The sequence below is a fragment of the Manis javanica genome, chromosome 7, assembly GCF_040802235.1.
Source record: "Manis javanica isolate MJ-LG chromosome 7, MJ_LKY, whole genome shotgun sequence".
NCBI classification, from domain to species: Eukaryota; Metazoa; Chordata; class Mammalia; order Pholidota; family Manidae; genus Manis; species Manis javanica.
Window position 1 is genome coordinate 66,574,177 of NC_133162.1, and position 14,577 is coordinate 66,588,753.

General features: G+C 47.0%; 1 protein-coding gene across 1 annotated transcript; it reads left to right on the plus strand.

The window, feature by feature from the left end:
* Positions 1 to 533: 533 nt before the first annotated feature.
* On the plus strand, positions 534 to 10,972 carry LOC108402115 (CDK-activating kinase assembly factor MAT1-like). The gene is given in 5 exon segments (XM_073240040.1): positions 534 to 602; positions 985 to 1,500; positions 1,502 to 1,882; positions 3,399 to 3,402; positions 10,926 to 10,972. Coding segments are annotated over 5 exon segments (1,017 nt in total).
* Positions 10,973 to 14,577: the final 3,605 nt, after the last annotated feature.

A 14,577-nucleotide genomic window follows, 5' to 3' on the forward strand; every position in this document is an offset into this window, starting at 1 on the left:
TAGAGATAAGATTGCATTTTATCCCCCAGGAAGTTCAAGAGGCAAGATTCTTTAGCAAGTAGACAATGCCTCGGCCCATCTTGGGGGCTGGGTAAGCAGCCTTTTGATATGCTCCTGGACCCAGGCACCAGTGTCCCGGAGAGAAATCAAGGCAGAAAATTCTTTATGTTAAGTTAATTTTAATATTCAGAGACCACTTAACAAGTCCACACCCTTAAGTTTTTTTCAGGTTCTCGAAAAATCTCTCACCTCCGTATCCAAAGTCGTACTCCAAAATAGAAGCTGATCATACAAGAGTAGTAAAAGAATCCATGGCTAAAGTAAGAGAAAGAAAAAGAGAAGCACAACAAAACTAGGTTGAGACAAGCTTATTAATTTTGTAAAAGACCGTGTTAATACCATCCAACTCCTGTTCATGAGACAACAATAGGAAAAGTTGCCCCCTCCTGAAAGCCTCTACTACTACCCTACCAATGAGCAAGATTCCTCATTGTAACAACAAAAAAAAGGGGGGAATGTAAGAATGAGTTAGCATGAGAATGGCCATCTTAAGGGCCGAAAATCCATTTTCTGAGTGCATGACCCAGGAAAGGAGGAACTGGGTAAGGCTTGATAAAGAAGTTTTGAAGAACAAATTAATCAAGCACACCGGGTTGTGGGCAGTTGCGGCCCTGGTCAGCTTATCTTGCAATACCACTCTGTCTAATTGAGGAGTGGTCTTATCTTGCTCTTGCTAAAAATAATATGTAACTGTGGAAAATTACTGTGAGTTAAGTGCTTTGAAAATGCTATATAAACCCTTAGCTTTGAGTGCTCGGGTCCTTGTTGAAACCCGCTGCGTCGGGCACATACTTGGACCCCAGCTAGCTGGAAATAAACCTCGCTGTGTGACTTGCATTATCGTGAGTGTCTTCTGTCTATTTGAGAGGTGGTCGACTCCAGACCCTAACACCCCTAACCTTAAAACTTCATTCTTATCAAAAGCACCATAGAGTTCCTCCACCCCTCGCCGCCGCTGACCCTCTTCCTCGGGTCGTGGAGAGAGGTGGGGGCAGGGAGAAGTGGGCAGACGGACAGGGCTGGTGGGTAAGTTGTGAAAGTTGTGTGGATTTACTCTTTGTGAGAGGAGCCAGAATCTGTTCTGAGTGTGGCACTCCACTCAGAAAGAGCAACTTCAGGGTACAACTTTTTGAAGATCCTACTGTTGAAAAGGAAGTTGAGATTTGGAAAAAAGTGCTAAAGATATACAATAAAAGAGAAGAAGACTTTCCTAGTTTGAGAGAATATAATGATTTCCTGGAGGAAGTGGAAGAAATTGTTTTCAACTTGACCAACGATGTGAATTTGGATAACACCAAAAAGAAAACAGAGATATACCAAAAGGAACACAAAGATGTCATTCAGAAAAACAAGTTTAAGCTGACTCGGGAACAGGAAGAGTTGGAAGAAGCTTTAGAGATAGAAAGACAAGAAAATGAACAAAGAAGTCTATTTATGCAAAAAAAAAGAACAGCTGCAGCAGATTCTAAAAAGGAAGAATAAGCAGGCATTTTTAGATGGACTGGAGAGTTCTGATCTCCCTGTTGCTCTGCTTTTGGCTCAAAATAAAGACAGATCTACTCAATTGGAAATGCAGCTTGAGAAACCTAAACCTATAAAACCAGTGACGTTTCCCACAGGCATCAAAATGAGTCAGCATATTTCATTGGCACCTATTCAAAAACTAGAAGAAACACTGTATGAATACCAACCACTGCAAATAGAGACATATGGACCACACGTTCTTGAGTTTGAGATGCTAGGAAGACTTGTGTATTTAAATCCTGTCAGAGCTGCCTCTCCACAGGACCTTGCTGGAGGCTATACTTCTTCTCTTGCTTGTGTTAGGGTCCGGGCTTCCGAGGCTTCTCCAGAGAACAAAATACACAGGCATAGAGATGTAAATACAGGCAAAGTCTTTATTCAGCCAGCAAGCTGGGGTTGACAGCACCTCCCCTGACACGCAGGCCGAGTCCGAGCTGTCAACCCCCAGGCAACTTTAGGTATTGCTTATATAGGATTTTCACAGCGTTACACCGAAGCCCGCGCATTTCTACAACCAATAATTTTAAAACACATTCTATATTGTAATCTTTCAGGAAACACTCCAGCTGCTTGACCGCTTCAATTGTTATCTATTGCTTACCCAAGCATGTCTATGTGACTTATCACGGATCATGTCCCCAGGCTGCTGCCCACTTCTAGTTACCTAACTTAAAGCAGGCGCATTTCTAAGCTTAGCCTCGGGTTGTTTATTCAAAACTGGATGGCCCATGCTGAGAACAAAGCACACAGGCAGTTAGGTTAAATCTTATTAGTCCTCTTTCCTGACTCTTGATGCCCTCTGCCCTCCTTTACATCTCCCCCCTTTTCTTGATCAGACTAAGGAATCTTCCGCAGTGGTATCTAGGGCCTGATATTTTTGGCAAAGGACTAGGAGTTGGACGGTGTCAAACTTCTCTTGCACAAACTTAAGCAGCCTATTTATTATACACGGGCCGATGGTAAGCAAAAGCAGCAGGATGACCAGTGGCCCTGCAACGGCCGAGAGGAGGGTAGAAAACCATGGCTTGTGCTTAAACCAAGATTCAAACCAGCCTTCGCTGCTGCTGCTTTCATATTCTTTACGCCGCCTGTCAAGTTCTTTTTTCAGTTTGGCTAAGGAATCTCTAACTGCACCTGTCTTATCTACATAGAAACAGCATTCTTCTTTTAGGGCTGCGCATAGCCCACCTTCTTTTAAGAACAAGAGGTCCAGGCCTCTTCGGTTCTGTAGGACCACCTCTGCCAAGGAGGTGAGGGATTGCTCCAGGTTTGATACTGACTGTCGGAGCTGTTCTAGGTCCCTGTTGACTGCCAGCCTCAGGGTTGTGAGCCCTTTTTCCCGTGTCACGAGGGCTGCGACTCCAGTGCCTGCCCCTGCTATCCCTAGGGAGACGAGGATCCCAATGGTCAGGGCAGTAACAGCTTCCCTCTTGCTCCGGTGGGGATTCGGCCTTTCTTCCCAATAAGAAAGGAGAGAGTCATGATGGCGAGGTAGAATGGCCACCAGCACACAAAACTCATTATTAGTATTGAACACAGAGGTGGATAGGGCCGGGGTGAGGCCTGTCTTTGAACAGAGCCACCAACCCGAGGAGGGTATAATCCACTTTCCTTGCTCCCACGGGGTGCTATTATAGGAGGAGCATAACTGGCTCTGGGCCGTCGGGACTGTGCCTACACATGTACCAGCAATAGAGACTTAAGCGATTGTAAGTCTCCATGGTCTCCCGTCCCAGTAGGTGGGATAGGAGTTGCTGATAGTGTAGGAGCCATTTATCCCGATTGCCTCGTAGAAGGGGGGTGAACCTAGGTAGCATAGCCAACAGGGATCAGTGAGGGAGGAAGTGGTGTGGTTAAGAGTCTCTACTACTGCCTGCACCATTTCCCACATGGGATTATCTAACCCGGAGGGAGTGTGCTGGGCCCATAACCCAGAGGTCGATGGACCCAGTCCTCTCGTGGGTTCTGGAGCAAGCGTCCTGGTCGGCATTTTCTCATCCTTTTTGCTCAGGCCCTTATCTTGGATTGAAGGTTTCTGGGGATTTATAACCGGGTTGGGACCTACGGCGGCCGTGGGAGGTAACACGGTTAATTTAATGGTGAGGGTTGAGCCTTCTTCCTCATGTCCCCAAGATTTATAGTACTTTATCCCCCATGTTAGCCCTCTTATCCTCTTGCCCATCTCAGTGAATTGAATTCGTACCCAATCCCGGTCCCCGTCACAAGCCCTGTCCCTTTGCACGTGATGTGGGAGGCCCTGGTTGACATAAGAAAATTTGACAGCATCCCCTTTTGTAACCGGCCATTTCTGACCCCCATCATTCGAGGTTACACAGGTCAATTTGGCACACCAGAAGGGCCCCCACCCACATGATTCTCCTTTACCTGCTTTTGGGCAGGCATAAAATCCCTGGGCCTGGGTGCCAGCTGAAGGGGCGATTACCCAAAGGGTCCGGTAACCTTGGTTGATCTGTCAAAGCCAGAAAAACAGGTCAGGCCACCAGGTTCCGAGTGGCGCACTGTGTTCTGTGGTACTGATGACTTCCCCAGTTGCACCGTTGACCAGTACCCAGGTCAGGCCCCATGACGGAGGGGGGGGGGCTGGTCACAGATGTGGTTCCCTTTAAGGTCCATACTAAGGCACTTATCAGCAGGATCCCCTTCATCTTCGGCTTAGGTATAGTTTCAGGGGATTCGCAGGATGCTGCTGCACCTTCCACTCCTCCTTGAGGGCCCCTGGATCCTGATGAGGCAGGATCTTCTGAACGTGGGTGTGGTGCACCCAAGGAGCGATACCATCAACCTTGAGAGCAGTGGGGGTGGTAAACAATACAACGTAAGGTCCTTTCCACCTGGGCTCAAGAGTCTTCACTTGGTGTCTCTTGACCCACACCATATCCCCTGGGACTATGCCATGTTCCGGGCTCGGAATTTTCCCACCCTCTTAATACGCTCTGATCAGGGGCCATATTTCCTGCTGCACTCTAGCAAGAGCTTGCAACACCTTCAGGTAGTCAGGGGATGGGTCCTCTACACCGGGAAGCTGCACTCGCCGGATTATGGGTGGAGGAGCCCCGTACATTATCTCAAATGGAGTTAAACTATGTACATAGGGGGAGTTTCGAGCACGGAAGATGGCTAAGGGAAGGAGGGTCACCCAGTCCCCGCCAGTCTCCAATACCAATTTAGAAAGCGTCTCCTTCAGGGTCCGATTCATTCTTTCTACGTGCCCAGAGCTTTGTGGGTTATAAGCACAATGTAACTTCCAATCTACTCCTAAAGCTAGGGCTAGTCCTTGCAGGACTTTGCTAACGAAAGCCGGGCCGTTATCGGAACCTATTGCTTCAGGGACCCCATATCTGGGGATGATTTCCTCAATTAATCTTTTTGCTACTACCTGGCTAGTCTCATGCTTGGTTGGAAAGGCCTCCACCCACTCAGAGAAAGTATCTACCATAACCAGCAAATGCTTGTATCCATACTTTCCTGGTTTTATTTCGGTGAAGTCTATTTCCCAACTCCTCCCTGGAGCCCTCCCCCTTTCCCGGGTACCGGCCGGGTGCAGCCCTCTTGGGGCTAGTCTTAGCCTTGCACAGCTACTGCATTCATTCGTGATCTGACGAGCTGCCTCATTCTGGTGGGGAAACACCAACTGCGCAGACTGGAAAAGGCTGAGCAGCTTTTTCCAGCCTAGATGGGTGGACTTGTGCAGATTAGCAAGCATGTACTGCCCCAATTCTTCAGGCAGGATCAACCTACCTTCTTGGTCCCTACTCCAGTTTCCCTCCCTAAGCACTTTCCCCGAGACTTGTTTCTTAATCCACTCAAGATCCTGGGGGGAATACTCAGGTTTGGGTAGCAAGGCGGGCAGTTCAGGTATGGGTATTTCGAGGGCTGCAAGTACAAGGGAGTCCGAGAGGGCTGCCCTTTTAGCTTCTGCATCAGCATGGCTGTTGCCGACGGCCTCAGGTGTCTTCTTTGATTGGTGGCCCGGTACATGTATAACTGCTACTGCTTTGGGTTTTTCGACAGCAGCTAGTAGTCTTTGGACTTCTTGCAGATTCCTCAGTCCCTTCCCTTCTGCAGAACGGAATCCTCTTTCTCGGTAGATGGCACCGTGGACATGGACAGTGCCAAAGGCATATCTGCTATCTGTGTAAATGTTGGCCGCTTGCCTCCTGCTCTTTCCAGGGCCTCAGCGAGAGCAATAAGTTCCGCCTTCTGTGCTGAGGTGCGAGGGGGCAGAGCTGCGCTCCAGACAACTTCCCGATCATGGGTTACTACTGCTGCTCCTGCTCTCCTGACCCCCTTCTGCACAAAGCTGCTCCCATCCATATACCAATTTAGCTCACAGTTCAGTAACGGGGTGTCTTTCAGGTCTGCTCGCACCTGGATAATTTCGGAAAGGATATCTCTACAGTCATTTATAGGGGTCATCAGATCTGGATCCAGCAGAAGGGTGGCAGGATTTAGGGTTACCGGGTCAGAGAAGGCGATTCGGGGAGAATCTAGTAGGAGCCCTTGATAGTGGGTGAGTCTTCGTTCGTCATCCATTTTCCCGGAGGATGCTTGAGGATCCCCTCCACGGTATGTGGGGCTGTTATTCTCAGATTTTGGCCAAAAGCCAGCTTGTCTGCCTCTTTTACCAGTAGAGCGATGGCTGCTAGGATACGCAGACAAGGTGGCCACCCAGAGGCCACTGGGTCTAGCCGCTTGGACAAATAAGCCACAGGTTTCTTCCACGGGCCCAGCTGCTGAGCCAGAACTCCTTTAGCCACTCCCTTCTTTTCATCTACAAACAGGATAAAGGGTTTTTCTGGGTCTGGCAGAGATAGGCGGGGGCCCGGAGGAGAGCTACTTTTAATCTGTCAAACACCTCTTGTTGTTCCTGCGTCCATTGCCAGCCCGGCCCTTCTTTGGTTGCTTCATATAGCGGTCGGGCTATTTCTGCATACCCTGGAATCCAGAGCCTGCAAAACCCGGCTGAGCCAAGAAATTCTCTCACTCCCCCGGGTGAGGAAGGGACGGGGATAGCCAGGACAGTTTGCTTCATGGCCTGTGTTAGCCACCTGGCCCCATTAGATATTTTGTACCCCAAGTAGACTACTGACCTCTGGCAGATGTGGGCTTTCTTGGTGCTGGCCCGATATCCCAGTTCGCCTAGTTCAGCCAGCAAGTTCTCCGTGGCTTCTTCGCACTCTTTACGGGTTTCTGTGGCCAACAACAGGTCATCTACATACTGCAACAACGTCACGTGGGGGTGGCTCCTGCGAAAGGGCTCCAAGTCCTGGCTTAGGGCTTCATTGAATAAGGTGGGAGAGTTCTTGAAGCCCTGAGGCAGTCTAGTCCAGGTAAGCTGCCCTTTTCTTCCTCTCCCTGGCTCTTGCCACTCAAGGGCAAACAAAGGCTGACTAACTTCAGAGAGTGGAATACTAAAGAAGGCATCTTTCAGGTCCAGAGTAGTATACCACACATGCATGGGTGGCAGGTGGCTGAGTAAGGTGTAAGGGTTAGGCACTGTAGGATGGATGTCTTCCACCCTCTCATTGACTTTCCGCAAGTCTTGAACGGGCCTATAATCTTTACTGCCAGGCTTCCTCACTGGACGCAGAGGCGTATTCCATGCAGATTGGCAGGTCTTAAGGATTCCTGTCTCTAACAGTCTATGGATATGGGGTGCTGTCCCTTTCCTAGCCTCTTCTGGCATTGGATATTGCCGGACCCGGATGGGTAGAGCTGCAGCTTTGAGTTGAACAACGACCGGGGATAGGTGTTTGGCGAGACCAATTCCTCCGGTCTCGGCCCATGCGGAAGGGAACTTCTGTACCCAAGAGTCCATCTCTCCCTGGCCCCCCTTTTCTTGATCCGCCTGAAACAGACGATGTTCGTCGGCCAGGGACAGAGTTAGCACATGCGCCAGTTGTAGGGGCTGCCTTTCTTTGTCCATGATTTTTATCCCTTCGGGTTCAAAATGAATGCGAGCCCCGACCTTGGTTAATAAATCTCTGCCCATCAATGGTGCAGGGCTCTCAGGTACGACCAGGAATGAGTGAGAGACCTGATGCCTTCCTAGGTCCACTTTTCTGTTAGTAGTTCAGGCACATATCCTGAACCCTGTCGCACCCTGGACTATACTTGTGCGTCCTAGGTTTAGGGGGCCATGGGCCTGGTTGAGAACTGAATACTGTGCCCCAGTATCTACCATAAACCCAATGGGAGCCCCTTCCACACACAGGGTGCTGAGCCCCGTCCCTGTCAATCCTCCTCTCCTAGGTTCAGGGTCTTAACAGGGTTCCCTCTCCCTTGTTCCCTCCTTTGGGGGCACTCCCTCTTCCAATGTCCATATCTCTTACACAGGGCGCACTGATCTTGTCCTAGTCGGGATTGACGGGGTCCTGTTCCTCGAGGTGGCCTAGGGCCCTCCTTCACCCCGGCCAGGAATATCCTGGCCATCTCCTCCCTCTGCTTCTTGTTCTCCCTTTTCTGAAATTCTCTGTCTTCCTTCCTATTTTTCTCCTGCATTACCCATTTCTCTTTCCTCAGCCTTTCTTCTCTATCTTCCGGAGTTTCTCTAGCATTGAAGACTTTCTCTGCCTGCTGCAGCAGTTCCCTAATAGAGATCTCCCCTAGGTCCTCCCGCTTGTGGAGTTTTCTCCAGATATCGGGGGCTGCCTGGTTGATAAATGAGAGGACTACAGCTGACCTATGTTCCTCTGCTTCTGGGTTTATGGGAGTATACTGCCGGTAAGCATCAAACAGCCTTTCCAGATACGCGGCTGGGCTTTCCATTTCCCCCTGAACAATAGTTTTTACCTTAGCCAAGTTAGTGGGCCGTCTGGCGGCTGCCCAGAGACCGGTCATCAGAGTCTGGTGGTAGACCTGGAGACGCTCCCTACCTTCTGCAGTTCCGAAGTCCCAATCTGGGCGCGTAAGTGGGAACGCCTCGTCGATGATGGGCTGGAGGGTAGTGGGTCTTCCATTTTCTCCAAGGACATTTTTCCTGGCTTCATTGAGGATATGCTCTCGTTCTTCCGTTGTGAAGAGAGTGCGGAGTAATTGCTGGCAGTCGTCCCATGTGGGACGATGGGTAAACATAATGGACTCCACTAAACCTATAAGACACTTGGGGTCCTCTGAGAAGGGAGGATTCTGAGTCCTCCAATTATAAAGGTCACTAGATGAAAAGGGCCAATATTGATATTGCTGAGCAATGCCGGTACCGATGGCACGCACAGGCAGAACCGGCACTGCTCCTTCTGAGGTGGAGGAGGGAGCCTCCCCTTCTTGTTCCCTGGCCCCTCGAGACCTTAGCTGCATTCCTCCAGTTCTACCTGGCGCCCAGCGTGGGGCCAGGGCGGGGGAGTGTGAGGAAGCTCTTTCCGGCCTCCCGTCTCCCTCTGCTGAAGAGTCTGGGGAAGCTGCAGCCGCCTGGTTCTCGCTAGGTTCCCTAGCTGCATTTTCTATTTCCCCGGCAGCTTCACCCCTCTCCTCTACATAAGGGGGTGGCTGCTCAATCGGCGGGAGGGGGTAAAGAGGAGAACTGTTGGGGAGGACAGGCGGCGCACTTGGGCGCACAGGATTTCTGGCCCTGCGATCAGAGGGCTTTAATTTTTCCTGGGCAACTAGGACGGTGGTCTTTTGTGGGTCAGTATGAGGTTTCTCCACCAAAAAGGGCTCCAACCAGGAAGGGGGATTCTCAGCCAAATTTTCCCAGACAAGAATATAGGGAAGTTGGTCAGGGTGGCCCTCAGGACCTGGCTGGGAGATAATGGCTTTGATCTTGCCAATAAGGTCCAAAGAAAGAGACCCCTGGGCCGGCCAGCTTACTCCAAAGGAAGGCCACTCGACTGAGGAAAAGGTGTCGAGCTTACCCTTCTTGATGCCAAGGCTCATACTTAAGGCCTGTTCCTTGACTTTGGGGAAATGAGAGAGGATCAGACTCTTAGGAATAGCCTGAGTCTGACCCATGATGAGAAAGAAGAAGGAAAAAGACTATGAGGGAGACAAAGGCGAAGGATGAAGATGCCACTTCAAACAAAATGACTGTTGTATGTGCTTGTGAACGACTGCCTGTCGTTGCAGTTTTTTTTTCTGCTGGGGACGCGAATTTATCTGGGATTCGTGGCTGTGACCCCCTTATCCTGTCACGGGAGTCTTCTAGCGGCGGGCATCCTAATGGCTTTTAATTGCCCGACCCGTGCCCGCAGGGAATGATGTAGTGGCAGAAAGGAGGAACGGAGAGAGCAGGAGAACTTTAGAACAAGGAAACTTAAAATGAGAAGTGCAAAAAGAAATATTAACCAAAACCAAAACACAGTAAAACAATCAATGATGACACCAAGCACACACACCACATCTGATCGCACTCGTTCGGACCGTTCCTTCTCCCACTCTGGTGCACACCACACTCACCACTTTCAGGATCCTCAAAAACTCTCATAATTCTCCCGAAGGGCGTCCACTCGGACTGCCGCAGGGTGACGAGCTCGATCTTTTCCTCCTTGGGCGCCAGTTTTCTGCCAATCGGACTTGCCTTCCTAAGGCCGAATCACTCGGACCTTAGGGCCAGGATTGGTTACCTGGGCTTCACCCAGGGTCGCTAACCTGGGGGCCGGGACTACCAACCCGGACTTCCTCACTCGGGACCACTAACCCGAGACCATACACAGGATGGCGACTCCCGCTTTATAATGGATTTATGCAGACACGAGGGGGCAACCCTCGAATTACACTGCCCCGTCTGGACAATTAGACCTTGCCTCCAGCTGTCCTTTGTTCTCAGGGAAGCCGCTCATATCCCGGACGAGCCCCCAAATGTTAGGTTCCGGGCTTCCAAGGCTTCTCCAGAGAACAAACTACACAGGCATAGAGATGTAAATACAGGCAAAGTCTTTATTCAGCCAGCAAGCTGGGGTCGACAGCACCTCCCCTGACACGCAGGCCGATTCCGAGCTGCCAACCCCCAGGCAACTTTAGGTATTGCTTATATAGGATTTTCACAGCGTTACACTGAAGCCCGCGCATTTCTACAACCAATAATTTTAAAACACATTCTATATTGTATTCTTTCAGGAAACACTCCAGCTGCTGGACCGCTTCAATTGTTATCTATTGCTTACCCAAGCATGTCTATGTGACTTATCACGGATCATGTCCCCAGGCTGCTGCCCACTTCTAGTTATCTAACTTAAAGCAGGCGCATTTCTAAGCTTAGCCTCGGGTTGTTTATTCAAAACTGGATGGCCCATGCTGAGAACAAAGCACACAGGCAGTTAGGTTAAATGTTATTAGTCCTCTTTCCTGACTCTTGATGCCCTCTGCCCTCCTTTACACTTGTCAAGGAGCACTACAGGATGCATTCAGTGGGCTTTTCTGGCAGCCCTGTTAACCTTTCTTTCTCCTATATAAGATTTGGACCTTGGAGCCAAATCAGGGAATTAGCACAAGTAAAGCAGACTTGTAAAATTATAGCCACGTGTAGCTGCACAACAGGAATACTTAACTAGCAGCTGTGTTAAAGTATTTATAAAGAGAAAATTTCAAAACTAACCTGAGTAATATACTGCATAAATATTTGTGAAAAATTTATTTTTTACTTATGTTTTTCTGAGAGGGATTAAAACTTTAAGCCTCATATGATGGAAGATATGAATAATTCACCTATGTATGCTTGAAGTTGACAGATTTGTAAAATCTTTTTTAAAATAAAGCTAGACTTTATATTTAAAAAAAAAAAGCACCATGAAGTTGAAAGACCTGAAAGAAAGAAATTGTCAATATGTGTAATAGACAAATGAGTAAAGCATATGAATCAGGCATTCTCAAAAGGCAAAACGGGAAAACTTGAATGGCCAAGAAACAAAAGATGTTCAATCATTTTTTTTAATTGAAGTATTGACATACAAAGGATGTTCAATATTTTTTTACATTTTTTTATTAAGGTATTATTGATATACACTCTTATGAAGGTTTCACATGAAAAAACAATGTGGTTACTACATTTATCATATTATCAGTTCCCACCCATACTCCAAAGCAGTCACTGTCCATCAGTGCAGCAAGATGCCACAGATTCACTATGTGCCTTCTCTGTGCTACACTGTTCTCTCCATGACCCTCCATACCATGTGTACTAAACATAATACCCCTCAATCTCCTTCTCCATCCCACCAGACCCAACCTCCCACAACCCTCTCCTTTGGTGACCACTAGTTCATTCTTGGAGTCTGTGAGTCTGCTGCTATTTTGTTCATTCAGTTTTGCTTCATTGTTATGCTCCACAAATGAGGGAAATCATTTGGGACTTGTCTTTCTCCGCCTGGCTTATTTCACTGAGCATAATGTCCTCCAGCTCCATCCATGTTGTTGCAAATGGTAGGATTTCTTTCTTTCTTATGGCTGAATAGTATTCCATTGTATATATGTACCACTTCTTCTTTATCCATTCATCTACTGATGGACACTTAGGTTGCTTCCATATCTTGGCTATTATAAAAAGTGTTGTGATAGACATAGGGGTGCAAATGTCTTTTTGAATCTTAGAAGTTGTATTCTTTGGGTAAATTCCAAGGAGTGGAATTCCTAGGTCAAATGGTATTTTTATTTTTGAGGAACCTCCATATTGCTTTCCACAATGGTTGAACTAGCTTACATTCCCATCAACAGTGTAGGAGGGTTCCCCTTTCTCCACATCCTCACCACCATTTGTTGTTCTTAGTCTTTCTGATGCTGGCCACAAAGGATGTTCAATCTTAATGGCAATTTGAAGTGTGCAAAATAAAGCAAAACAGAGTACTATTTTTTCACCTAAGATTTGCCTACCAAGTATCAAGACACACTATAAAAACTATAATAATTGAAAATATCTGGTATTTGACCTGTAAATCAAATAAATCCATGGAAAATGATACTTCAAAGGGGTGCCTTTTATTTATAAGATACATGAGGCAAAGAACAGAGTTGCCTCACATCCTGGCACCAAAGGAAATTAAGGGGAAGATCAAACTTTCTTGTTTATCTTTTAGCAGGAATCCAGATGGCCAATTTTGTTTAGCTTTTAACCTAATCGATAGTGTTGCAGAAACCACAGGAACTATGAACAAGGAGTTGGGACACTGAGACACTGGCAAGAAGAAGAGTTTATTAGTGTCAGCCCTGAATCAGCAGATTCCTGTCCAAAAGCTGAGCCCAGAGCACAGCACAGCTATGCCTTTTATACATTTATTACAAGGTTAGGGGGGGAGTCAGCACCCAGGAACCATTGCAGTGGGAGCTATTAGGTCATTATAGGTGTATCCAGAATGCTAGTTACATTTTAATCTATCTCTGTAAAAGTTAGCCAGATATGCTACTGTAAACTAATGGGCCTCCATGACTATGATCAACAAGCTGTCCCATACCGCTGAGTCCTGGTGGGGGAGAATACATTGTTACATTGTTTCAATCTCAAGCCCCCAAGCACCTTGTGATTCTTCTACATTCCAGAAGCCTCAACTGAAACTTTGTCTCCTTGGCTTTCTACCACTATATTGTTATACAGTTAGAAAGTTTAAGGTTCTTCGGTGGCCATTTTGGGACATAATGAAACCTTCAATCCTTAGGCCTTAGACAGTTTTGTGCTCCCTAATATAGTGATAACTTTTCTTTAGGTTCACAACCCATTTAGTGTCAGACACAGTTCTAGGATCTGGGATACAACTCTGAATAAGACAAATACAGTCCTGCTTTTACAGGACTGGGCACAGTATAGTTCTGATGACAGGCACATCAATAGGGATTTACTAGCAGCAGCATAATTTAATGTTTTAATACAATCTACCATCTTGAGCTTAAAGTATGAGATTCTGCATTCAGGGTCTGCAAACAGAAATCTCTGCCAAGGATTAAATTAACAAATGAATGAAGGGGACTGAAATAATCCAGTAGGGCGTGGTGAAAATCTGGAGGGAACGGTGCTTTTCCTGCCTAAAAAAAATGTCAGATTCTAATAATGATGATTAGATTATGCAGTAATTTGGCCTATAGGACACTGTTTTTTTTAATATATGCTTGGTTACTGGTTAGTTTAGAGGTGGCATAAAGTAAAAATTTAATAAATGTTAGCTATTATTCTTACCATTGTTATACTTCAGTAAACTAAGTGCTGTAATATGGAAGAAGCAAGTAAATGGCTAAAATTCATTTGAAAAAATACAATTAATTGAATGGGAAATTTACATAAGATCATCTCAACAAAACCCAGTGTGCTCAGAGCCAATTTGCTGAACCACCAATTTGCCAAATTCACCAATATATGGAGTGTATATTTCAATACAGATGATAAATAGCTTTATTGGACATGCTTACTTTTGGTCATGGAGTTTGGTCATATTTCCAACTGAGACGCTGTTTTTCCCACGATTGTGTCTCAAAGGTGGCAAAGAATGAAGCCAACAGAGGAGCGTGTGAAGTAACCATGTCTTCAATCTTCCAATCAGATCAAGCCTCCAAGACCAAAGAATGTCAGTCATGCCCCCCCCCACCCCACTGCTGATGCCAGCGTTCTTATTTGCGGAGTCGAAGGATGAACTTAGCAAACAGTCAAGGTAGGAGAGCCAGGGAGACTTTCATTGAGAGATACAGTAAGAGGACAGACAGAGCTCTCGGAGTGAGGCAGGAGGGGACAAGAGAGCCCATAGTGGTGCGTTGTCTAGGGGATTTGTAGGCAGTTGAGAGACAAAGAGCTAGGGATGTAGATCCACCAAATAGTCTCTAAATGTTTATCTTTGAAGAGACACTATGTTTCTTACCAGTTTTCTGGACTATTTTGCAAAGTTAACATAAGAAATTTACTGCTTTGATCCTTTCTCAGAATAGCAGTTTCTTGGTTTGGGAGTATATCAGTCGAGGCTGCTGTCTTGCTTTCAGGGTGAGCTGAGTTATTGACTTGATTAGGGCTGCAGAAGGAAAAGCAGCATCTGGGTAAAGTTAAAGATAAACTGAGCCTTTTAGCAG